This window comes from Scyliorhinus canicula, chromosome 11 (genome assembly GCF_902713615.1).
Source record: "Scyliorhinus canicula chromosome 11, sScyCan1.1, whole genome shotgun sequence".
In the NCBI taxonomy this organism is placed as follows: Eukaryota; Metazoa; Chordata; class Chondrichthyes; order Carcharhiniformes; family Scyliorhinidae; genus Scyliorhinus; species Scyliorhinus canicula.
Window position 1 is genome coordinate 30,632,762 of NC_052156.1, and position 27,660 is coordinate 30,660,421.

Consider the following 27,660-nt stretch of genomic DNA (forward strand, 5'->3'; position numbering starts at 1 on the left):
CAAAATCCCGAAGGGCCCTAAATTTGAAATACAAAAAAGGGTTGATTGGTTTGTTCCTATGGTAAAAACTTCTCTTTCCCCTTAAAACTCTTTGCCTCTCTAGTTCTCACCCCTTTTTATGACATACCTTCAAACTTACCTCATGGGCCAAACCTTTGGCCGTTTGCCCTAATGTGGATCTTCTCATCAGTATCTATTTGCTGTTCCTCTGAAGTATCTCTGAATACTTTACTATTTGAAAGGCACCAGATAAATGTTGTTTTCTGTTTCTCCCTCTTCCACAATAGTTGGCAAAGAGGGCAGCTGAGCAGAAGTCAATTTCTCTTGTGACAGAAGTTGAAGTTACAGCCAACCATCCAGTCAGTAACCGGAAGGGAAAGCAACTTTTTGTGGCGTGTCTTTTGACTTTTCCACTCTGGCCCAACAGGTTCGGTCACGGAATATTTGTGCTGTGTCTTGAAAACATTTACAAGAAAATCACAGGCAAAGATCTTAAATACGAGCTCGTACTGGGAAAACCTAGTGAAATAACCTATCATTATGCAGAGTGTCTTATAAGGGCTCAAGCGGCAGAAAGAGGATGGCTGAAACCTATTCACACACTATACGCCATTGGGTAAGTGGCTACAATTATGGGAAAAATGCATTTTACTCTAATTTGTAGGGACTAAAAAGAAAACTTTATTTTGTTAGATATTTTACTTTTTAAAATTCCTTGTACTTTGATAGCAGCAACTGTCTAGCATCTCAAGGTATAAAGAAAGACCTTTAGAAACTGTAAAAATTGTCAATGATGTAAAATCTAAGTCACAGGTTCTGCAATCCACTTGGTTGTAAAATTTCTTGGACCCGATTAAATGAGACAAGTTGGAGGTGACGTAACGAGCAAGATTCCCTGCGAGCTCCTCGACGGCCGCCTTGGCGAGCTCTTGACCGCTATCGAATGCCAGTCAGGGAGTTCCTCTCCAGGCGAGCCCACACTTAGAATTATTTTCAGCACTGAGCTCACTGGCCAGACCGGCTCCTCAGTGATCGGGCTGCCATTTTGGAAGGATGCCCCGATCTCTAAGTGAGTTTAAGGCTCCCCTACACCATCCCACCCATGGGCAGTGGCACCCCCCGCGCACATGGGCATTACCCCGCACCCCCACCCCAGTGAGGGCACCTGTCATGGGGTCGCTGAGGGCCCGCCTTTTCAGATTGTCCCATACCCTCTTTCGGCTTCCCCCTTTCCGGGACCCCAACCCTGCACCCTTCAATTTTCCGGAGGCCACCCTTTCAACTCCCACCCATCATACCACCCCACACCTCCATTCATGGGCCCTGATCCCTTGGAAGTACTACCCTGGCACCCTGTCAGTCCTCTTGCCAGCCTGGCAGTGCTAGGCTGGTGGTGCTGCCAAGGTGGCAGCCAGGCAGTGCCAAGGTGCCCTGGTGCCAGGTGAGAGCCAGGGCACCACTGTGCCCTGTCCCTGACCACCCAGGGGATTCCAACAGCCTGCAATCCCCCACCCAGCACCCCCCCCCCCCCCCCCACCCAAGCTGCTGTTCTGCCTAGTCCTCATTTGTGGGGACCAGTACCACTCGGCACTCATGGGACCTCTGACTGGCAAGCCCGTTTGATCCCAGGAGGCTATTAAATTGGGCGACCATCTCGTTAATGAGATGGAGTATGGTCTTATTTGGTGATTATTATTTTCTCACTGTGCCGAGGCAAGCTCCCGAATCTGCCAATGTGAGCGAGCCGGTTCGATCGCAAGCTGCTTGGCACCTGGTGAGGTTCCCAATTTAGGTTGTTCCCGTAATCGAACCAGCTCGCACGGTTTCTCGTCAGGCAGGACGAGCCCGTTAAGTTGTGCCTCTAATCTCCTGATGGGGATGAGGAGGAGGGGCACTTCCCTCTTGACTTTGGGCTTTTAGTTGTTAATTACACTCTTTACTTACCCATTCTGCTCATGCCAACTGAACCATAGAATCCCTACAGTGCAGGAGGCTATTCGGGCCATCGAGTCTGCACCCTACCTGGACTCACTCCCCCATCCTATCCCCATAACTCCACTTAACCTGCACATCTTTGGATGAGTCATCTGCACCATGGAGGGCAGCATAAATTACCATTTTTCAGCCCGTGTACATCTGCCATAGGTTAGTTGTTCCCTGGTTAAAAGAACTTGTGTATCCAAATGAGACAAAGGAGTAAGGGAGGAAAGTGAAATGGTATCAAAATGGGGAAACACCATGGCAAATTTCATGAAGACACACTCCAGAGCAAGAAGATCAAGCTCGACTTTTAAAAAAATAATTATTTCACAGGATGTGGGTGTCGCTGGCTGGGCCAGTATTTATTGTCCATCCCTAATTGCCCTTGAGCAGGTGATGTGCAGCCTTTTCAAATGACTGGTGTCCATGTGGTGTAGGTACACCCACAGTGCTGTTAGGGAGGGAGTTCCAGGATTATGACCCAATGACAGTGAAGGAACAGCGATATATTTCCAAGTCAGGATGCTAAGTGACTTGGAGGGGAATTACAGGTGTTGGTGGTACCATATATCTTCTGCCCTTGACCTTCTAGGTGGTAGGGGGTCACAGGCTTGCAAGATGCTGTTGAAGGAGCCTTGGTGAGTTGCTGCAGTGCCTCTTATAGATGGTACACACTGCAGCCACTGTGCATCAGTGGTGAAGGGGGTGAAGGTGATAATCAAACGGGCTGCTTTGTCCTGGATGGTGCTAAGCTTCTTGAATGTCGTTGGAGCTGCACTCATGCAGGCAAGTGAGGAGTATTCCATTACACTCCCTATGGTGACGTGTAGATAGTGGTCAAGCTTTGGAGAATCAGGAGGTGTGTTCTTCTCCACAGGATTCCTAGCCTCTGACCTGCTCTTTTTTAAAAAGAATCCCTACAGTGCAGAAGGAGGCCATTTGGCCCATCGAGAATGCACCAACACTTTGAAGGACCATACTACCTAGGCCCAATCCCCCGTCCTATTCCTGCAACCCCACCCTAAGGAGCAATTTAGCATGGCCAATCCACCCAACCTGCACATCTTTTGGGCTGTGGGAGGAAACCAGAGGAAACTCACAGACACGGGGAGAAAGTTCAAACTCTACAGTTTCCTGAGGTCGGAATCGAACCTGGCGCTATGAGGCAGGAGTGCTAACCATTGTACCACCGTGCCACGCCAGTATCTTTCTTGACTGTACCAATCCAGTTTCTGTTCAATGATAATCCCCAAGATTTTGTAAGTGGGGGATTCAGCAAGGACAACGTCTTTGAATGTGAAGGAAAGGGGTTTAGATTCTCCCTTTTTGGGAGATGGTCATTGCCTGGTACTTGTGTGGTAATTACGTGCCACTCATCAGACCAAGCCTAAGGTTGTCCTATGCTGCATATGGCTATGGATTGTTTCAGTAACTCAGGAACCGTGAATGATGCTGAACATTGTGCAAATGTGCATCTGTGAAAATTGCCACATCTGACCTAATGATGGAAGGAAAGTCAGTGATGAAGCAGCTAAAGATGATTGTGCCTAGGTTACTACCCTGAGGAACTCCTGCAGTTATGTCCTGGAACTGAGATGACTGACCTCCCACCACCACAACCATCTTCCTTTATGTCCAATGGAGTTTTCAGATGATTCTGACTCGTTTTTCTGCAAATCCTTGATGCTTAATATTGTGCAACCATCGGTGAAAATTGCTACATATGACCTAATGATCAGTCAGATATTGCCTTGATATGAAGGGCAGTCACTCTTCCTTCGCCAAATTGCAAAATTAAGGAATTTCATTAATCAAGAAAAATCCAAGTTTGTAGCAAGTCTATAATGAGATCGGGGGCTGAATGACCCTGGTAAAACCAAAACTGGACATCAGTGAGCAGGTTATTACAAAGTAAGTGCTGCTTGATAACATTGTTGATGACCTTTCTATCACCTTGCTGATGATCAACAGTAAACTAATGGCCCTTTAATTGGCTGGGTTGGACCTTTCCTGCCTTTTGCAGACAGGGAATAGCTGAGCAATTTTCCATATTACCAGGTAATGCCAGCAAAGTACTGGAACAGTTTGGCTTGGGGCACGGCTAGGTCTGGAACACATGTCTCCAGTATTATTTCTGGAATATTGGCAGTGCCCCTAGCCGTTATAGTATCAAGTGCATTCAGCCATTTCTTGATATCATGAGGAGTGAATAGAGTTGGCTGAAGACTGGCATCTGTTATGTCACACTGGCAAGTGTGGGGTCAATTCCAGCCCATTGCACCCCGGAGTCAAAACACGAGTGAATTAACCAATAAGTCTTATAAAAATCTCTGAAATCTTTGGCCCTTGGTAGCCCAATAATCAGTCACCAGGTTTGTAAGTTGAAACACAATTACTGTGTATTCATAACAGACTTCTTGGGGAAATATTCAGTGAATGCAACGGAATAGCAACCAGCTAACCAACTACTCCGTTTAACTGTCCCACCCCATACTCTCTCACACAAGACAGACAAACACAGATGGGGGGAGGGAGTTAAAAATCACAAGGTCAAAAGCTTCCGATGGTGATTCTGTAGCAAGCTTTCCTCACAGCCTGCTGGTTGTTCAAAGCCTTTGGTTCACAGCTGATGATGGTCTTCTCGGCAGAGTCATTCATTCAATATGGTACTTACAGGCAGCATGCCATCTGGGGAGCCACTTTACTTCTTGTGAAACTGGACCTTCAAATCAAAGGTTCACATTCAGGCCTATTTCTTTCCAGAGATTTCCTGTCTCATATGAAACCTTGCCTTTACTCGGGGTTTGATTTCAAGCCTTTGCTGTCTTTCTGAACTCAGTCTTACTGAAGAGAAAATCAGCACTCACAGTGGCCATATGAAGTTTAGCTGGATCTTTTGGGAATGAATTAGTTGGAATCCTCCACCCAGTCTGCAGAACCAAAAGTGAAACAAAACATAAGCCTTGTGACTCTGAAAAACAGTGGGATCAGATCCAATCGCCGACCTTTTAGGCCAATTCATTGGCTACCAGCCATATCAATCAATTCGGGTCATCATTTACGTCAGTTGAATACAAGAGTCTTCTGGATCTTCCTGTTTAAATTAAAGGTGCTTGGCCGTATTCTATTCTAAAGTCACAGGTCCATTAAACATCCATGGATCAAAAATATAAAAGCAAAAATAAAAGAAAGTGAATAAACAGGAAGGACCCTTGCACATTTGTGATGCTGATGGCCTCCAGAGGAGGCCAAGGATGGATCATCCACTCGGCACTTCTGGCTAAAAATTGTTACAAACGCCTTGTCTTTTGCACCAATGTGCTGGGTTTCCCCATCATTGAGAATGGGGATGTTTGTGGTGCCTCTTCATGTTAATTATTCAATTGTCACTGCCATTCATCTTTTAATTTTGTTTTCCAATTAAGGGGCAATTTAATGTGGGCAATCCACCTACCCTACACATCATTTTGGGTTGTGGGGGTGAGACCTTTGATCTGATGCAATGCTTGTGGGATTGCTTACCTCTGTCTACCGTATGCAAGTAGTCCTCTGTTGTAGCTTCACCGGGTTGACACCTTATTTCTAGGTATGGTGCTTCTCCTGGCATGTCCTTCTGCACTCTTTATTGGTGGATTGAAGGATGTGCCAGGCACATAGTTACATAATGTGATTTGAGTACAACTTTGCTACTGCTGATGGCTGCCCAGTTTTGAGTTGCGAGATCTGCTGTAATCCATCCCATTTAACACAGTGATAGTGCCACAAACCCCGCTCAACATGAAGATGGGACTTTGTCTCCACAAAGATTGTGCAGTGGCCATTCCTACTGATACTGTCACAGACTGATATATCTGTGGCGGGTAGATTGGTGGCACAGCTCTCCCAGTATTGGAACAAGACCCCAGATGATAGTAAGGCAGACTTGCAGGGTCAACAGGACTGGGTTTGCTATTGTAAATCCTGGTACTTAGGTTGTTGCTGCATGGCCCATACGGTTTCATTGTGTTTTTATGTAGTTGGTACAACTGATTGGCTTGCTCGGCCTTTAAAAGTCAACCACATTGATGTGGGTGTGGAGTCACATATAAACCATACCAAATAAGCACAGCAGATTTCCTTCCCTGTAGAGCATCAAACGTTGTTTCTTTTTCAATAGCCATTCCATGATCACCATTGGACTAATCTTTAATTCCAGATTCATTAATTGAATTTAAATTCCACCAGCCACTCTGGTGGGATTTGAACCCTTGTCCTCAAGCATTCACTCTGGATTACTAGTCCAGTGACATTACCACTACACAACCACCTCAACCTTTGTTGATGAAAAATATTCATAATTGCCCTTTTCTCTAGATCCTTGAGGAGGGAACAGGAAGGAGCATCTAGTCTTGAGAAGACAGCTATATTTTCAGAAAACCAATAGCCAAACTGAAGGGATTTCACCAACCGAGAAAAATGCTGGGGGTGGGGTCAGAGTGAATTTAAAAACAAATTCCCTTCAATGTTGTTATGCCTGTGGCTTACTTATGAACTGCATTGATTCCATTAGTTAAAAGTGACTTTTCTTTTTAGGGATAACCCAATGACTGACATCTATGGTGCTAATCTATACAACCGCTACCTGGAAGAAGAATCTTCTGCAAAAGGCTCACGGGTACAAGCTAAAGTTGCTGCAGGAAAGAAAACAGCTACAGTTCCCCAGGATGAAGATCCTGACGTGATAGCAAGTGAACTGATGGCAGGTTCTGTTACGTGCTGTAAGTCTGTGCTGGTTTGCACAGGTGTGTACACTCCCCCTAAAGATGCTATATTAGGCCATGAGGAATTGACCACAGGGGCTGTATTTCATGGGCACAGGGACATTACACTTGAGGCTGATTTATCTGATCCAGACTATATAGTACCAGATATTGACGCTGCTGTAGACTTGATCTACAAGCTGGAAGAATATGTGCCTAAGTAACGTTTTCTTAATAAAAAAACAAAGCCTCTATATGTACACCTGAACGTACGTCTGGACCCAGGACAAAAATAGTGGATTTTAACAAATTTATATAAAAGCAAATTGGCAACTCAGTTGGAACAACCATCAAATTGTCTTCTATACTGTGTAATACAGTGACCCCACCTCCAAATAAGTCTCAGTTGGAAAAATTATAGCAAAATATTTTTTCTATTCAGTGTGTCTGGATTTTTAAAAAAGATGTGTGACTTGCACATGTGCTAATTCCATTACCTTTATGAAAATGTAGGAAATGCGTAACTTGTCCTCTCTGTGAAACTCCTTTACAGGAAATATTTTATTATTTAAAAAAATATTCCAACCAAACTCAGAAGCCCTAATGCTGCACTCCTGCCTTGCCCACGTTACAAATTTGTGCCGTTTTCTGGCATGTTGCTAAATGATCTTCTGGACATAACTTCTTACACTGTACATTCGCCTGAGGCAGGAGCAGTGCTCTGAAAGCTAGTGATTTGAAGCAAACCTGTTGGACTTAACCTGGTGTTGTAAGACTTCTTACTGTGCTCACCCCAGACCAACGGCAGCATCTCCACATCATGTACAAAATAGGCTTATAATTTAATTTGAGCTGCTGACAATCATTAGTTTCAAGGTGGGATGGGGGATTACAAATTTGCTAAGTCTTTGATTAAACTCACCCTTGGAGATGGGAGTAAGGAGACTGTATTTCCAAATATCTGAAAGTTTTATTGATCTGGCAATTTTGCTTTGTACTGTTAAGTTTAACATATAAACACGTGAGGAGATGGACCTTTTATTTAAGGAAAATAAAATGTTTTGTTAATTTGTCATCCTCCTCACTTCTCAGTAGTCTCAGAGACATGAATGAACACTTCCAGCATTTTCTAGTTGCCTAGGAATATAGGCTTGCCACTTCAATAAGATGAATTAGTGTCATGTCATTTTCAGCAATCTCTTGCTGTCTAAGACTAGAATTTTCTTTTTTAAAAAAGGTGAAAATGAAACGTTTGGTGATCCATCTGAAGGGGTGTGCTCCCTTTAATATTACTTCTCAATGTTTTGTATTTTTAAATTCCTTATTGAACTCATTCCCGTCGGAGAAATTTCAGTTAACAATTAAAGCCCTTATTTTCTTTATCATAATGCTCCATTCATTTCATTTGAATTTGAATTGCAAAGGGTTGGTTTAAAATATTTTGGATTGCAGAAATTCCCACGTTACCTCTGCAAATTCCTTTCAATGCTCCGTTGACGTTTAAAGGCCTCGTCTCCTGTTTGACAGGGCAAAAAACAATTCTGTGCACTTAACTTAAAAGTGAAAGGTGAATGTTGTGGTTGGAATTACCTCCTACTCGGTGTTGCCAACTTCATAAACAATGAAGAGGCTGACTAGTTTTTTTTTAAACAGCGAAATCAGTGTCTCAGGTCATCATACTATCCAAAATATGTTCCTGCATAGCTCTCAAAGCACAATGGGTGGTACAGTAGCACAGTAGTTAGCACGGTTGCTTCACAGGACCAGGGTCCCAGGTTCGATTCCTGGCTTGGGTCACTTTGTATGTGGAGTCTGCACGCTCGCCCAGTGTCTGCGTGGGTTCCCTCCGGGTGCTCCGGTTTCCTCCCACACTCTCGAAAGAAGTGTTGTTGGATGAATTGGACATTCTGAATTCTCCCTCAGCGTACCTGTACAGGCACCGGAATGTGATGACTAGGGGATTTTCTCAATAACTTCATTGCATTGTTAATGTAAGCCTACTTGTGACAATAAAGATTATTGTTAATTAATTGCCTTCCCTATCCCTCACCTCCTTTTAAAAGGTTAGAGAGGGTGCCTCCATTTGAAAGCGCCCTCACTCTCTTCCCTGTTGATTCCAAGCAGGAAAACCTCGGACTAAATTGGACAGCAAACTCTGGCTATTAACTGGCCATTCTGGGGGGAAATTTCAATGAGTCACAGTTTTATACATTGCAGTTCTGACCCACATTTCAGCTCGTCAGTGGAGTTTTGAAACCTGCAAGGAAAATCCTGCTCTAGCTGTCCGAAATGGAAGTATTCTTTCCCACTATTTCTTCACTTTCTGCAGTTGCAACTAGTATCTTGTTTGTGTATTTTCTTCTGTTGGATATATATGGGATTGGATTTGCATCATCCTGATCCTTCACATCAATTGTTTGATTGCTTATGTTCATGTAGGAACTGGGTTGTGCTTTGGGTTGGACACTTTTTCAACCCTAGTAACACGAGTTCAAATCCTAATCCAGGCTGACGGAATGCAATTCTCCTTTAGTAAGGCTGCCAAGTGAAATTAAGTTAGGTAGGCTCAATCTAATTCCTGGGCGACATGGGTCTGCATTGCACAAGTATCTTTCAATTCTGCTTTGGTAAGGTCACTCAGGTCTAAGGACGATTGGCGTAAGAAATAAAAAGGCCACAAATGCAGTATGTTGAAGCCCTAAAACTGCTGTTGCATATCTTCTGATTTTCTTCTTAGGGGTACATTCAAGTCTACAGCTTTCACAAGGTAGTAGGGACAGTAATATTGAAGGGGAAAGCAAATCTGCAACCCAGTGTAGAGTATACTGGAGTAAGTTTAGTGAATGGAACTAAATGCAGCTCAGATTAATGGGATGAAATTGTATCTCTTGCACTTACCCAAACACCCAACCTATTTACTGGGTGCAGCAAAATGTGTGGGCTGTCAAAGCCCATCTTCATGCAGTCATGAACAGATAGCTTAAATTATCTTCGAGTTTTAGCATTACAATATTGCTGAGACTATTAGGAGAGCTACTGTGGAAAATGTTATTTGACGTAAAAGTGCTTGATCAATCTTCTAATACATCTCTCAGCAAGAAAAAAGTTGCTGAGGTGACTCGAGAGAGGAGTTTGCCTGTTCAGTTTTCTTATAGTAACCCAGCATTAAAAAAAAATGCATCTTTCTTGTCTTCAGGATATCACAAAGTGCTGCATTACCAACAAAATACTTTTTGAAGTATAGTCAGAGTTGAAATGAAGGTCAAACAAAGCCTTTCCTAAATTGAGTTGGTTACGGTTAGCTCGACCTGGCTGAGGGTTGTGTGAAGTTGAGGAACGTGAAAAGGAATTAGAAATTGGATGGAGCCTCTCCATGCATGCACCCAGCTTTATCTCAACAGAACTTGCAATGTGAATTGGCACAAGTTAGAACCCTAGCTAACGACAAGTTTCTTCCTCCTGTATCTGTTTGACTACATGTAGAATACAAATTTTTTGATGCCCATTAAACTCCTTGCATATGAAATGTCAATGTTTTCCCTCCTCTCTCCCCTCTCCCTAGGTCAGTAGATCACAAAAATTGGAGTACAAATAAACATTCAAGATTGAGTGTGCTTACAGACTACCTTTACTTCTGTGGCTAAATTGTGACCTAAGCATTCATTAACAAACAATTGAACTTTCTAGAAGGATTTATTGAATTCGCAACTTCCCTTTTAAATGTGTTTTATTTCACAGTAATTAATATAGTTAGGTGGGTTGCATCAGGAAATACTTAATCTACCATCAGCACATTTCAGGATTTGTTTTGGCACCATGATTTTAATAACACAAATTCTGCTTTAGTATTTGAACTTTGGTAACTTATTTGCTGATTGAAAACTAATGCTTGAAAACATTCTGGTAAGATTTTGCAGAATCCGTACACATTTCTTATCACTTTCCTGTTTCTTTAATAAATGGACCTGGTCTAACATTGGACTATTTCTTCAAATACTTCTTATAAAGTCAAAACTGTTTTTAAAAAATTCTGTGGGAGGAAATAGTGTGTGAAACTAGTTTTGAAATTTTATGAAAATATTCCAGTGTATGTTCAAGTCTGCAATGCATAGCATTTTTGAGCTTATAAACAGATTTTCATTTATGATCTACTGTATATCACACCTCCACAATATCATTGAACATTTTATTATACACAATGTAGAGAACCTGATGTTCTGATCCTATGTTTTCTGAATTATACAAAATGTATAATTTTTTATATAATAAAATTAAAACATTTTGCTGTTGATTGGTCCTTTATGAATTTGGGGATGGAGGTTGTGTAACAATGCAAAGATTATGATGCCAGGTTATTTACTAAAGGGTACAAAGTGGATTTATTTTTGCAAATACTTTTTCATTCAATCATGGGATGTAGGTAGCACCGGCAAGGCCATATTTACATCCCATCCTAATCGTCCTTCAGAAAGTTAGCTACTTTTGAATTAATGCAGTCTGTGCTGTAGGGGCACACAGGATTAGTGAATGCCAGAATTTTGATGCAACAGTAAACGAATAGTGATATATTCCAAGCCCGGACAGTGCATTACATTGAGGAGAACTCACCGGTGACAATAGCCAGAATTCTACAGGGAAGCAATAGCCTTATCCACCAGGACATCCGGTGACGGCGGGCGGGAGGCAGCCGCACACTGGAGGGCTCCCACTCAGGAATAGGAATTTCAGAGTTTTAATGCCCAGTCCCGGGGACAACGGAGGCTGAAAATGCTGCAAGAAGGCACGGGGAGGTAAAATGTCCAAGTTTGGGAGAAAAACGGCTGTGAAAAAGGGGCTTAATGAAAGTCCGCTGGTGAGTGGAAATCAGATCCAGACGACAGAATCTGAGGATTGTGGGTCTGCCCGAAGGGGTGGAAGGCTGGAGGCCGACGGAGTATTTTGCCACGATGTTGGCGAAGCTACTGGGGAGGGGGCCTCTCTCCCAATATAAAGTGGATCGGGCCCATCGGTCGTGGAGGCCTATACCAAAGGCGAGTGAGCCACTGTTTCCATAGGTATAGTGTGAAGGAGAAAGTCCTGTGCTGGGCAAAGCAGAAGCGAATGGTACAGTGGGCTGAAGCTGGTATACGCATATAACAGGACTTTACAGTGGAGCTGGCGAAGAGGCGGGCTGCCTTCAGCCGAGTGAAGAAGGCACTGTACATCAGTAAGGTGCAGTGCGGCATAGTATATCCAGCTAAGGTGAAGGTGACCTACAAATCCAAGGACTTTTATTTTAGGACGGCAGAAGCAGCGGAGGAGTTTGCGAAGGAAGGACTGTGGCAGAATTGAGAAATGGTCGTGTACTGATGTAGCCTCATGTAGCTTTATTTTTTCACGGCGTGTTGGTGTATGTACTAAATGAGTCGACGCTGTATATATTCGGACAAGAGAAGAGACGGGACTTTCATTTGCAATGATGGTTCTTTGGGGCTTGGGTGTGTATGTTGGGGTTGTGTGCTAAAGGGGGAAGGAGACCCGGGCATGCGTCCACACTGGCCGGTTTAAGCTGGCCAGTGAACGGGAGTGAGGTTTGGGGAGAGGGGCTGCGGCCATCGGAGCCTGGTAGAACAGGTTTCGGTGAGTCTAGCCGGGGTGAAAAGTTGGGGTAAGGAACCGAGGTTGGGGGGAGTTTACAAGAGGAATTGGAGGGGAGGAGTTTTGGGGGGTGGGCGGGAGGGGGCGTCTACAATTCATGGGTGTCATTCACGGTACTTTTTCGGGGATTGGATGGCATTGAATATTTGGGAGGGGGAGGGCGGACTGTATATGTCAATGGTGACCATAGGCGATTCCCGATTCCTTTTTCTTTTTTCCTTTTTTTTCCACCTTGGGAGAGTTTGTTTTATTTCATGCTTATATTGTCAGGTGGGTCGTTGTTTGGGCTGGTGGGAGGATGGGATCGTTGTTGTTGACAAGGGGATTGACATTGTATTCGTTACCGTCTGCTGTTTGTTGGTGGGGTGTAAATACTGACAAAAATGTGAAAATGGAGAATAAAAATATTTATTAAAAAAATAGCCTCATCCACCGACTAGCAAGTTGGAGGCAACCATGACATAGCATTTTATGTTCCCCTCAGGCAGATAAATTTAAATTTGAATGGTCCCAGGAGCGTAAAGACAAATCCCAACATAATTTACAGAACTGTGCCACAAAATTCCATGTTTTCCAAAAAAGACACAAACTTTGTATTTTAAAAAAATTAAGCAAAACACGCAGTCCAACACTTATAACCATGCATGCTATGCACCCCTCAAGCCTTTTCCTTATGAGACACATCAATCTTACGATGGTACATACAGAAGTAAGTATGCCACAGCCCTCTGGAAACTACTTTAATTCTCCTGAGTTCCAGCTATTCGCAAGAGGTAAATCTTTCATTTAATATCCCTTGATTGTGGACGCCCCACCCCTTTGTTCTGCTACTTTCTCAATCTTTCAAAGAGAATCTGCAAGTTATTTTCTTTTGCCACACAACTCTGGAGGGCCACTAGATGCAAACTAGAACAAATCTTTCAATTTATATTCTCTCGCAAAATCCAATTCTTTTTAAATAAACATTTTATTGAGTTATATTTGGCATTATAACAGCAATAATATAAACAATGTACATGAGACTATAAACATAGTGCAAATACCACCTCCCTCCCTAACAGGTCCCACCATTAATTAAACCCCCTCCCCCCTCCCTCTGCTGCTGATTAGTTTTCCACGAAGAAGCCGATGAATGGTTGCTACCTCCGGGCGAACCCCAACAGTGACCCTCAGGGCGAACTTTATTTTCTCCAAACAGAGAAAGCTAGCCACATCTGATAGCCAAGTCTCCGACTTCGGGGGCTTTGAGTCGCTCCAAACTAACAGTATCCATCTCCGGGCTACCAGGGAGGCAAAGGCCAGAATGTCCGCCTCTTTCTTCTCCTGGATGCCCGGGTCGTCTAGACACCCCGAAAATTGCCATCTCTGGACTCAACGCCACCCTTGTTTTTAATACCTTGGGACATGACATCAGCAAACCCCTGCCATAATCCCCTAAACTTTGGACATGCCCAGAACATGGTTCGCTGGTCCTCCCGTACATTTTGCACACTTGCTCTCCACCCCAAAGAATATGCTCATCCGGGCTACTGTCATGTGGGCCCGGTGGACGACCTTGAATTGAATCAGGCTGAGCCTGGCACATGTTGCGGTCGCGTTGACTACTCAACGTGTCCGCCCAAAGGCCCTCCTCTAGCTCTCCTCCCAGCTCCTCCTCCCACATGCGCTTCAGCTCCTCGGTCTGCATCGCCTCTGATCCCATAAGTTCCTTGTAAATGTTAAGAGACGCTCCCCTCTCCTACCCATCCTCTGGAGACTATCCTGTCCTGAATCCCCCTTAGCGGCAGGAGTGGGAAGGTTGATACCTGTCTACACGGAAAGTCCCACACCTGCAGATATCTAAATTTGTTTCCCCTCACCAATGCAAACTTCTCCTCCAACGCCCTCATCCTCAGAAAGCTCCCCTCTATAAACAAGTCCCCCATCCTCTCAATCCCCGTTCTCCGCCATATTTGGAACCCCCCATCCATACTCCCCAGGGCAAACTGGTGATTATCGCAGATTGGGGACCAGACTGATGCTCCCACATGCCTCCTCCATTGCCCCCATACTCTCAGGGCTGCCCACCACCACAGGGCTGGTGGAGTACCGTGCCGGCAGGAGCGGCAGAGGCACAGTTACCAGCGCCCCAAACTTGTGCCCTTGCATGAAGCCGCCTCCATACACTCCCATGCTGACCCCTCCCCCACCATCCACTTCCTGATCATGGCTATGTTAGCCATCCAGTAATAGTTGCTAAAATTCGGCAGCGCCAGCCTGCCCTCTCCCCGACTTCGCTCAAGCATTACCCGCGGGGACTTGCCCCCCCACATGAAGCCCACAGTAACTTTGTTGACCTGCTTAAAAAAGGACCGCGGAATAAAGATGGAGACACATTGAAATACAAACAGGAATCTCGGGAGGACCGTCATTTTCACCGTTTGGACTCTCCCAGCTAGAGACAACGGGAGTGCATCCCATCTCCAGAAATCATCTTTCATCTGATCTACCAACTGGGTCAAGTTCAATTTATGTAGTTGGTCCCGATCCCACGCTACTTGAATACCTAGGTACCTGAAACTGCCCCCTACCAATCTAAACGGCAGTTCCCCCAGTCGCTCTCCTGACCCCTCGCCTGGACCACAAACATCTCGCTCTTCCGCATATTAAGCTTATACCCCGAGAACCGGCCAAATTCCCTAAAATTCCCTGATTTCTTCCATCCCCTCAATTGGCTCTGAAACATACAGGAGCAGGTCATCCGCATTAAGCAAGACTATGTGCTCCCCTCCCCCCCACAGACCAGCCCCTTGAGGCTCTCAGAGCAATTGCCAGCAGCTCTATAGCCAGCGCAAACAGCAGTGGGGAGAGGGGGCATCCCTGTCTCGTCCCCCGGTGCAGCCTAAAATAGTCCGAAGTCATCCAGTTCGTCCGTACACTTGCCATAGGAGCCTGGTACAGCAACCAGACCCAGTCAATAAAGCTCCTCCCAAATCTGAACCACCCCAAAACCTCCCGGGTGTCCCATTCAACCCGGTCAAAAGCTTTTTCCACATCCATTGTGACCACTACCTCCACCTTCCTACTTTCCAGGGGCATCATGATCACAATTAAGAGCCTTCTTACATTGGCCACCAGCTGCCTGCCCTCCACAATAACATCCGGTACACAATTCTCAATCCTGGAGGACAAAATTTGGCCAACATTTGGCGTCTACATTCAAGAGAGATATCGGCCTGTAGGACCCACATAGCTCCGGGTTGTTGTCCCATTTCAAAATAAGCATAATCGTGGCCTGTGACATTGTCTGGGGCAGAACGCCTCTTTCTTCTGCCTTATTAAACACCTTCATCAGCACCAGTTCCAATATCCCGGAGAACGTTTTATAGAACTCCGCTGGGTGCCTGTCCGGTCCCGGGGCTTTATCCGACTGCACGGCCTTCAGGCCCTCCACTGTCTCTTCCAACCCAATTGGGGCCCCCAGTACTTCTACCAGCTCCCCGTCCACCTTCTGGAAAGTCAGCCCCTCCAGCAAATGCCTCATCCCCACTGGCCTCGTAGGGGGTTCCGACCTGTACAGCTGCTGTAGAAATTCCTAAACGCCTTGCTCACCCCTGCCGAATCACCAACCAAGTTCCATCCCTGTCAATAACTTTCCCTATTTCTCTGGCTGCCTCCCTCTTTCTGAGCTGCTGTGCAAGCATCTTGCTGGCCTTCTCACCATGCTCGTAATCGCCCCCCTCGCCTTTCTGAGCTGTTCCACTGCCCTCCCTGTGGTTAACAAGCCGAACTCTGCCTGTAGCCTTCGCCATTCCCTTAAAAGTCCTATCTCTGGAGTCTCCGCGTACCTCCTGTCGACTTGTAGAAAATCTTTTACCAGTCGGTCCGTCTCTGCCCTGACTGTTCTGGCCCGTGAGCCCAGATTGAGATCAGCTCTCCTCTCACCATTGCCTTCAGCGCGTCCCAGACCACCGCTGAGACTTCCCCCGTATCATTCACCTGCAGGTAATTTTGTATGCAATTCCTCAGCTTCTCGCACACCGCTTCGTCCGCCAACAGCCCTACATCTAACTTCCTTGCAGCGCTGATTACTATCTTTACTAACCTGCAGGTCAACCCAGTGCGGAGCACGGTCTGAGATTGTAATCGCCGAGTACCCAGTGACCACTACCCCTGCCAATAAGGCCCTACTCAAAATAAAGAAATCGATCCGCGAGTATACGTTATGTACATGGGAGTAGAGGGGGAACTCCTTCACCCTTGGAGCCTAAATCTCCATGGATCCACCCCCCCCCATCTGCTCCATGAACCCTTTCAATTCCTTTGCCATTGCTGGCACGATGCCCGTTTTCAAGCATGACCGATCCAGGCCGGGGTCCATAACTGTATTAAAGTCCCCTCCCATGACCAGCTTGTGCGAGTCCAGATGTGGTATCTTCCCCAACATCCTCTTTATGAATTCCACGTCGTTCCAATTTGGCACATACACATTAACCCAACTGAAAGAAAAACACCGACATCCAAACAAGCCCGTCTCAATCCCACAAAAGTGCAAATCAAAGCAAAAGGCATTGCCAATGTTCACCAAAAAGAAAACCCGAAAACAAAACCTTTTTTTTTTTTAACTCCCCCTTCTTAAACAGAACACAAAAACAGAAGAGGAAAAAACCCAAATATAAGCCAAAACGTTGCATCAAAGTTCAAAAGTTCTCAATCCACCACCAGTCCTTTTCTTTTCGCGAAGTCCAGCAAGACTCAAAATAATGATGCTGGTCCTCATATGTGAACCAGAGACGAGCCGGATACAGCAATCCAAACGTCACCCGTTTCTTGAAAAAGATTGACTTGGTTGAAGCCTGCCCTTTTCCTGGCCACCTCCAGACTCAGGTTCTGATAAACCCGCAGGATACTGTTGTCCCACTTACAGTTCCACGTTCGCTTGGCCCACTGAAGAATACATTCCTTGTCCAGGAACCTGTGGAATCTCACCACCATTGCCCTCGGGGGGGGGGGGGGGGGGGGGGGGGGGTCCCCCGTTAGCGACTTCCTCGCAAGCGCTCTGTGAGCCCTGTCCACCTCCAGGGGTCGGGAGAACGTCCCCTCCCCCAGCAGCTTCTCAAACATACCCGCTATGTATGCATTAGATCCCTCAGACCCTCCGGGAGCCCGACAATTCTTAAGTTCTGCCGACGGGATCTATTCTCTAGGTCCTCCACCTTCTCCAGAAGCCTTTTCTGCTGGTCCCTCAGCATCCCCACCCCCAGCTCCACCAGTTTGACGCTCCCCCTGCTCAGCCAGCGCCTTCTCAACCTTCTGGGCATCCAATCTGTGCTCCAGCCGATCAATCGACTCTTTTGTCGGGTCCAGGCAGTCCTGTTTCTGCCTGGCAAAGCCACCCTGGTGACCTGCATCAACTGCTCCGTTGATCACTATGCCGACACACCAGGGGTCCGGTCCTCGGCCATTCTGTCTCCTGCTGCAGCTTCAGCCCAGCCCTTGCCTGTCTTTTTATTTCTGCCTTTTCGTGCACTTCTGGTTATTTTCTCCATACACCAATACGTGGAAACGGTGCCCAATTTCTTCAGCCTTTGAATTTACAATTTAAAACCGGAAAAAAGTCGGGGGGGGGGGAAGGTCCAAAAGTCCGACCAGAGCTGGAGCCACCAATTGTGCGACTTACTCCTTCATAGCCGCCACCGAAAGTCCTTGCAAAATCCAGACTGGAGACGAGTCTCATCCTCATTTTGTGCATTGTATGAAGTAAGCATCTTATCTGCTTGAAGGCCTACCTGCCTGCTACATTGGCCACCTGTCGGCTGCACCACACAAAAACCAGTTTGCAACTAACAAATTTTCTCAGAAACACCCAGATAAACAGAAACCAGAAAATGTATGTACTTAGTTCCATAGAAATGGGCAGGATGGCCTCAAAAAAAACTTTCAGGTTAATCCCTCATTTAGAAGTTTCTTCCTTGATTTGAATAAATTAGTTTTATAACCCTTCAGGGTTTACCAAATGCTTTGAAATCTAATAACTCTTAATCGAAAAACAAAAGCCTCTCGGGACTGCATTTTACCAAGGATGCCAACATCATGTCTGCATCAGAAGGCTCACAGAATGGTTATCCATGGTTTAAGTTTCTCCACCTCCTGTTTTAATAAGGTTATCCTTACACCACACAAGTTAACATGACCCAGCCTTCAATGTACATGAATTTGAATGGTAATTAATGAAGGCTTGTTTCAGTTCATTCACATCAGATGTTTACCAGTTTTAAATGAAGCTTTCCCTGTTCTCTACAGTGAAACTTTAATTCCTAGAACCACTATAGTTAATGAAGTGCTGCTAATCACTCAGATGGCTGGCAGCTCTACAGTCACAACAGTGCCACCAAAGAGCCATGGCCACTGCTAGGACTGCAGCAGGCCCAGATGAGCCATAATAGAGGCAGTTCCAGAATTAAGGTGATTGTGGGTATCGGCAGGGCCAGACAGGCAGGCCTGCAAGGATGGGGCGGGGTCAGTCATGAGAATGGGCAGGGGGGTGCATCTTTCAGTGGTGTGGTTCACAAGGGCCCTTCATGATCAGGATGGCTACATTAGTCCTGCGCCATGGTGTAGGGTATACCTCGCTGTTTCTTCATGACAAATGGAATGACCTCTGCCCAAGGATAGGTATGATAGAAAAGTCTTCTCAGAAATATCAGAATGATCAAATTAAGCAGATTAAAATCTAACTCAATATAAAACTTTATACATCATACTAAAATAAACTACAAAGAATTGTAAAACATAAATTCAGAAGACTATTTGAAGCCTATCGTTTCATTGTGCTTTAGCCCTTCTGTCCATGTCCTTGTTCATTGGTAATACGGTGCAATATTGAAATATCTAGTGTGTGAATTTTGAATATTGTAAGAACCACCTTACAACTAGACTTTAGGGCTAACTTTGTTAAATTATATGCTAATAGAACAGACTGCTTGTATGTGCATATATATGTTTGTTTGGTGCTGCCACTTTGATATTTTAAAAAATCCATGTTTTTCATAGTTTGAAAATTTAAAATATATTTGAAAAACACAATACATGCGGCATGTTATAAAGTAATGGATTCTGAAAAACTTATGAACAATTTATGACACGGAATCTAAATCAATGAATATACCCAACATATAAACCCCATCTTTTTGGGACAAATACAGGCAATGATCTCTAAACAGTCAATACAGTAGAGTGAGACTATCCAAATTAAAGAAATGTCAAGACTTGTGCAGATCAGCAATATATATATATATATATTGCTGAAGATTACAGTGAGAATGTCATCCTGGAATACATTCTGACAGCCTGGTCACAAAACATTTACACAATTTAGTAGCTTTTGCTTTAACTTGAGAATTAATGAACTTGGGTTCATTGAGAAAACAATACTGTTTATGATGGTGATAGACATGCAGAGTACTGCTGCATAGATAAGAGAGGAATAATTTACAAATAATTAAATGTGTAGAACAACAAGTTCTTTGAAATAGGATGTTATTGCATTGTCCTGAATGTCAATCAGCTCAATTTGGCAACTAAGCACAATTTTTTACAATACATCAATGGATTAACGACCTACTTTCATGTATCTAGACAACATTGTATAAAATGATTAAGTACATAAGTATTATTAACTCAGATTTCCTTTATTTAAATTTTAAAAAGTAACAAAAATATATCCAGCAAAAGCAGCCACTATCAAGTCTACAGCAAAATACAAAAGTCACTCCAAAAGCATGGCTTTAATGGAGCCAGAGTGCAAGATGTCTGAATTATCATTTTATGATTCTATTAGTCCCATTAAAATCCTATAAGAATTCAATATCAATTCAATGTCGTACAACCTCATTGAGAAAGTTTATGCTTTCTGGATATATTTTGTGGGCAGTGAGCTGGAGAAAGTCAACACTGGAGGAATGAAATGCCTTTTTTCTGCTTTCCTCACTAAAGAATTTTTTTTTTTTAAAGAGTGGGGCAGCAGGTAAAATGGAGTGGATCTATTCCCACCGGATTCATTTTAAGGGCAATAATTTTGGCAGCAAGCGAGGCTCCCATGGGTCTTGGCAAACCATAGGGCCCTGTGGAATTTTAATCCTCTGCTCAGTGGAACACCTCTCCAGGCTGCTCAGTCTCACCTGTGCCAAACCAAGCAAGCTGCAAATCAGCAACATTCAAATAAGACTCAAATGAGTTAAAACCTGTTGTTTCCTCCAACTTAAAATATCTGGGTATGAGGAGTGAGGAATACTGACCACACGCCCCAGGAATTAAAATCTGCCCTTGGTAGGCAGCAATATATAACTTAACAACAGCTTAAAAAAAAATCAACCCCTATTTCTTTTATGTGTTCACTTTCCACAACTTTCATTTATCTGTTGATTCACCTCCAGCAAGGAGCTGGATTGAAACTACCCGGATTTACTTTGCCCAGGTGACAGAAAGAGACTATGCCATCAGCTTGGACTGGAATTGAAAATAAGACTCTGAGATAAAAAGACCTTGTTCATTCACTACACCATTTCAGTACCCTTTCAATCTTGTATTTAAATAGGAGTAATACCAGTGACTATTTATGCCAGACCATAGAATTTCCACAGAAGGTTGTAGTTAACACACTTGATTTGAGTAAAGCAGCGTGTAAAACTTTTCCATATATAGTTAAATACTGTAGGCACCACCCCTTTATCTGGTTATTAAAATATATGTACTCTGAATGTTCGTTATTTCATCCTAAGCACAAAAGCTTTTAAATCCCCTTAATAAAATAATCTTGTACCAAACTGTATCCAACCCTCTTTGTAAATCAAAATGCCCCCAAATCTCTGGCTTATTCATTGTTAAATAGAATTGTTAATGTTGATCTGGAACAAACATTGCCCGAAAGTTGCTTTCAATATAATGAAAGCTAGCTCTGGGAAAATATTGGAGAACATGGTCTATTCTCGCCTCCCCAAAAATCACTATTGCTGATAAAACGACAGAACCAATGTTTGCTACCACTCTGGAACTGGCTTTCAAAAAAAAAACAAGTAAAGTGCACAATGCATTTCTAGGTGAGATCATCCCCGCCAGCATTTTGAAAATGCAAAGCAAAGGACACATCAGTACTGTCTGTTGCTCGGTGCTTTGTTCTCACCAATACAGACTACGTACTTTGAATCAATAATAAGGCTGGCATCAATCCTAGTTGTTAAGTTACATGCAGGACCGCACAATTCCAAGCACAACACCCAGGCTGAGTTACAATTGTCTGTTGCTAGGCTAACCAATGTCTTCTCTCAGCCACTCTCTTGATTTTGTCCAATCAGCAGTGAGAATTACATCATTGTCTTGGGAGCAACAAAATATTTGGGTCAGTGTGGGCCACAACACACCAAGCAAAAATAGCACAATTACCTTCAAGATTAATTACTACATGTATACAATTGATTCAAGTTTCAAATTAAATCACCACCTATTAAAATAGGTCAGACAAGTATACAACACTCCACAATAAAATGTGAACTCAGATTTTAAAGAGCTATACGCAGGACTGCCAAGATTCCAAATGCATACTGAACTGAAAGAAACAAATAGCTGGAATGCAGGTGTTTTTAATTTGTAAGGCAACAATGGATACGCAGAGGAAAACGAGATCATTATTCCCAACACCCCCAAATGACTGCTAATAACAGTCAATTTTGTCCCCCCAAAAAGCAGTCCTACGTACCCTATCCAATTTAATTTTAATTACACTTTCATATTTGAAAAGTTCACGTCTTCTCTGTAAAATTCAGATATATAAATTTAATTAGAAAAAGAGCCGTTAGAGAAAATGGATGCTTCAGGATCAGTAGTTAAGGCAATGGGATTATGGTTCTTATTGGAATGTCGAGGAATCTGGAATGTCAAGATTTCATGACCAGCAAGAATAGCTTCGACTCTCAGTCTTCAAATTGGAGGAATGGATACAGTTCACAATGGTTTGAACAGATTCTGTGCACAAGCACACTACTAAAACAGCGGGATCCAAGCCAAGTGACTTAACCGTATGTGATTGATCCGTCCATTTTAAAATGAGATGATGTGAAACCCAATAAAATTAACCTGCAATGTCAGCAGCTACATCCCCATCCTTCACCGACATCTTTGCTGTTTAATTTGATGCTTTCAGTTGCTTTTTCAGTGAACATAGGCCCAGCATGTCTCAGCATTAGCTCTGTGGCCATTTTTATAAAAGCTTCTTCCACGTTGCTGGAATCTTTGGCAGAAGTTTCTAATACAGACACCATATCATAGTGAACTGCAAGAGTTTGGGCTTCTTGGCATTGAACCTCTCGGGCAATATTCATATCAGACTTGTTACCTGCAAAAGTAAACAGAAACTTAACATTTTGCAGAATCAATGTGCTGCAGTTTGTCCTATTGTGCAGCACATTCAGTCTCAAACTGATCAAAAGCATAGACATTATACAGAAGATGGCTAACCAGTCTGTTATGAAAATTCCTAATCACAATCTATTCAGTTCACTACCCTTTCATCCTTCATTCACCTATGCAATTTAATTTTGATTGTTTCTGCCATTTACCACCATCCCTGGCAGTGAATAACAGCCTCATACATTTCTGTTAAAGACGTTTCTACCGCTGTTGTGCTAAATCACATTTAATTTTGTAACCATGGCTTTGTAGTGTTTTTCACAACCTCAGGATATTTAACACCTAATGGAATACTTGTGTCATAATGTAAGAAACAGGGCTGTGGATTTATACACAGCAACTGCCCACAAACAACAACGTGATCATGGGCAGCACGGTAGCAGAGTGGTTAGCACTGTTGCTTCACAGCACCAGGGTCCCAGGTTCGATTCCGGCTTGGGTCACTGTCTGTGCGGAGTCTGCACATTCTCAGTGTGTCTGCGTGGGTTTCCTCCAGGTACTCCGGTTTCCTCCCACAAGTCCCAATTGATGTGCAGTTGGGCGAATTGGACATTCTGAATTCTCCCTCAGTGTGCCCAAACAGGCGCTGGAGTGTGGCGACTAGGGGATTTTCACAGTAACTTCATTACAGTGTTCATGTAAGCCTACTTGTGACAATAATAAACACTGTTATTACTTTAAACAATGCTGATTGAGGGATAAGTATTGGACATGACACTGGGGATAGTTCCTTTACCCATCTTTGAAATATCACCATGAATCTTTACATCCACCTGTGAGGGTACACTGGGCCTCACTTTAATGTTTCAGCTGAAAGCTGGGACATCTGACAATAAAATCAATACTGCACCAGATTTCTGTACTCAAGTCTCTGGAATGAAACTTAAACCCACAACTTTCTGATGCAGAGGCGATATACAAACCCATCAGTTATAAGAAACTATCTGCTTTAACCAGTATGGTCCAGCTTTCATAATATAAAATAGTTCCATCATGCCTTAATTTGCCTAGTTTTAATGAAAAAATATTTTTTTAAAAGGTTTTTGTGGTATTTCGATTTCCTCACAGTAGACAAACAAACAAATGCTGATCAAAATATATTTTTCAGAATTTAATTTTTAAAATATTTACATTAAAATATATGTGGAATATCACTGAAACATTTGACTGTTATTGTATGGCCATAAACCTGAGTTTTTAGAAAAAACCTCTGGTGAATCTAACAAGTGTCTTTAGAACTTCTGGTGAATCTAACAAGTGTCTTTAAAACCTAGATTATACTCAATATGGAATTATAACAATTATGGCATGTTTTAAGAGTCCTTTTCCTTGAAACAGATTAACTGACATTGAAAGTTGTAAAATAGAGTGTCCTATTAAAGGAATCCCTGGAAAGTAGAAATCACTGAGCTCAAGTAGAGAATTAGATGGAAGTGAGACATTGCAAGAATTTTCATTTTGAGACTTTGAAATCAATGCTACTACACTGATGCAGTAGAATGATGGGTACAACGATGGGTATAGAATGCTATTTTGACCGTTCACTCAATGGCCTCCTGTGATGCCAAGTGAAGAATTGAATTACCTCCTATAAAAGATCTTAGTGGGCACGTTGATGTGATGGTCACAGTCACGGACGGGTCATCCCTCAACTTCCACTTGTAGAGCAGGGGGCCACATGTGCCTGGTGTATATTCAGTTGACTGCTTCCTGCCTGCTGTTCTCAAGGTGGGTGGAAGTCAGGAACCTCAATGTTTGGTCAATGATATGGGATTGATTCTTTATGCTGCATACAACGCACAATTCATTCCATTTGGATAGTGGGCTGATGGTAGCTGCAGCAATAGCAATTTTAAGGTCCTTCATGGTGGACTTTTCAAGTCTTCTTCCATGTAAAGGTCAACATTGCTCATGATTGCTTTCCATCTGGTCAATAAGGATAAGAGTGATGTACAATCAGGCCCCATTACACATGAGCACACTGGCAAGATTTTTGGATGAGTTGTAGTTTGAAGTAGAGGGTGGAAAGTTGGCAACAGCATGAATCAGGGCTTTAATGCAGCTGGACTTAGCAAGTAACAGAGTGGGAAGATGTTATGGTGGTGGAAGCAGGTAGTGTTTCTGATGGAGTGGATAGAGATCAAAAATTCATCTCAGGTTTGAACAGGACACTGAGCTTGCAAACAGTCTGGCTCAGCGCACTCATAAGATAGGAAAGGTAAACGTACAGAGATTATGGGAGGGACTAAAGCCAACTGCTTTAATCTTCCCAATACTTAGCTGGAGGAAATGACAGCTCATCCAAGATTGGATATGCAGTCTGATAGCAACAGGTGGTGGAGAGGATGAGAACTAAATATGGAAATAAACTTCATGTTTGCAGACAATGTTGCCAAAGGGCAGAATGCAAATGAGGAACAGTATGGGCACAAGTGGATCCATGGGGGACACTAGGGCTGAGTGTGGGGTGCAGGTAGAACATAGAACATAGAACGATACAGCGCAGTAGAGGCCCTTCGGCCCTCGATGTTGCACCGACATGGAAAAAAACTAAAGGCCATCTAACCTACACTATGCCCTTATCATCCATATGCTTATCCAATAAACTTTAAAATACCCTCAATGTTGGCGAGTTCACTACTGTTGCAGGTAGGGCATTCCACGGCCTCACCACTCTTTGCGTAAAAAACCCACCTCTGACCTCTGTCCTATATCTATTACCCCTCAATTTAAGGCTATGTCCCCTCGTGCTAGCCACCTCCATCCGCGGGAGAAGGCTCTCGCTGTCCACCCTATCTAACCCTCTGATCATTTTGTATGCCTCTATTAAGTCACCTCTTAACCTTCTTCTCTCTAACGAAAACAACCTCAAGTCCATCAGCCTTTCCTCATAAGATTTTCCCTCCATACCAGGCAACATCCTGGTAAATCTCCTCTGCACCCGTTCCAAAGCTTCCACGTCCTTCCTATAATGAGGCGACCAGAACTGTACGCAATACTCCAAATGCGGCCGTACTAGAGTTTTGTACAACTGCAACATGACCTCATGGCTCCGGAACTCAATCCCTCTACCAATAAAGGCCAACACACCATAGGCCTTCTTCACAACCCTATCAACCTGGGTGGCAACTTTCAGGGATCTATGTACATGGACACCGAGATCCCTCTGCTCATCCACACTACCAAGAATTCTACCATTAGCCAAATATTCCGCATTCCTGTTATTCTTTCCAAAGTGAATCACTTCACACTTCTCCACATTAAACTCCATTTGCCACCTCTCAGCCCAGCTCTGCAGCTTATCTATGTCCCTCTGTAACCTGCAACATCCTTCCGCACTGTCTACAACTCCACCGACTTTAGTGTCGTCTGCAAATTTACTCACCCATCCTTCTGCGCCCTCCTCTAGGTCATTTATAAAAATGACAAACAGCAACGGCCCCAGAACAGATCCTTGTGGTACGCCACTCGCAACTGAACTCCATTCTGAACATTTCCCATCAACTACCACTCTCTGTCTTCTTTCAACTAGCCAATTTCTGATCCACATCTCTAAATCACCCTCAATCCCCAGCCTCCGTATTTTCTGCAATAGCCGACCGTGGGGAACCTTATCAAACGCTTTACTGAAATCCATATACACCACATCAACTGCTCTACCCTCGTCTACCTGTTCAGTCACCTTCTCAAAGAACTCGATATGGTTTGTGAGGCATGACCTACCCTTCACAAAACCATGCTGACTATCCCTAATCATATTATTCCTATCTAGATGATTATAAATCGTATCTTTTATAATCCTCTCCAAGTCTTTACCCACCACAGACGTTAGGCTCACCGGCCTATAGTTACCGGGGTTATCTCTACTCCCCTTCTTGAACAAAGGGACCACATTTGCTATCCTCCAGTCCTCTGGCACTATTCCTGTAGCCAATGATGACCTAAAAATCAAAGCCAAAGGCTCAGCAATCTCTTCCCTGAGAATCCTAGGATAAATCCCGTCAGGCCCCGGGGACTTATCTATTTTCACCTTGTCCAGAATTGCCAACACTTCTTCCCTACGCACCTCAATGCCATCTATTCTAATAGCCTGGGTCTCAGCATTCTCCTCCACAATATTATCTTTTTCTTGAGTGAATACTGACGAAAAGTATTCATTTAGTATCTCGCTTATCTCCTCAGCCTCCACACACAACTTCTCACCACTGTCCTTGACTGGCCCTACTCTTACCCTAGTCATTCTTTTATTCCTGACATACCTATAGAAAGCTTTTGGGTTTTCCATGATCCTACCTGCCAAAGACTTCTCATGTCCCCTCCTTGCTCGTCTCAGCTCTCTCTTTAGATCCTTCCTCGCTTCCTTGTAACTATCAAGCGCCCCAACTGAAACTTCACGCCTCATCTTCACATAGGCCTCCTTCTTCCTCTTAACAAGAGATTCCACTTCTTTGGTAAACCACGGTTCCCTCGCTCGACCCCTTCGTCCCTGCCTGACTGGTACGTACTTATCAAGAACATGCAATAGCTGTTCCTTGAACAAGCTCCACATATCCAGTGTGCCCAACCCTTGCAGCCTACTTCTCCAACCAACACATCCTAAGTCATGTCTAATGGCATCATAATTGCCCTTCCCCCAGCTATAACTCTTGCCCTGCGGGCATACTTATCCCTTTCCATCACTAACGTAAAGGTCACCGAATTGTGGTCACTGTTTCCAAAGTGCTCACCTACCTCCAGATCTAACACCTGGCCTGGTTCATTACCCAAAACCAAATCCAATGTGGCCTCGCCTCTTGTTGGCCTGTCAACATATTGTGTCAGGAAACCCTCCTGCACACATTGTACAAAGAATGACCCATCT

At 43.8% G+C, this 27,660-nt stretch overlaps 2 protein-coding genes across 3 annotated transcripts in view; one reads left to right on the forward strand and one right to left on the reverse strand.

The window, feature by feature from the left end:
* Positions 1 to 8,564, forward strand: part of zgc:77375 (uncharacterized protein LOC402927 homolog) — a 65,458-nt gene extending 56,894 nt beyond the window's left edge. The window contains exons 7-9 of one of the 2 annotated variants that reach the window (XM_038812702.1): positions 428 to 616; positions 6,334 to 6,444; positions 6,553 to 6,679. In XM_038812702.1, the coding sequence (XP_038668630.1) occupies positions 428 to 616; positions 6,334 to 6,403 (259 nt within the window). In that variant the 3' untranslated portion in view covers positions 6,404 to 6,444; positions 6,553 to 6,679. Of the gene's footprint in view, positions 1 to 427; positions 617 to 6,333; positions 6,445 to 6,552 lie in introns of both variants that reach the window. The other variant, XM_038812701.1, reaches the window with a different exon arrangement.
* An 11,441-nt stretch (positions 8,565 to 20,005) lies between these two features.
* Positions 20,006 to 27,660, reverse strand: part of rab43 (RAB43, member RAS oncogene family) — a 38,372-nt gene continuing 30,717 nt past the window's right edge. The window contains exon 3 of the mRNA XM_038812021.1: positions 20,006 to 22,725. Within this exon, the coding sequence (XP_038667949.1) occupies positions 22,475 to 22,725 (251 nt within the window). The 3' untranslated portion in view covers positions 20,006 to 22,474. The remainder of the gene's footprint in view (positions 22,726 to 27,660) is intronic.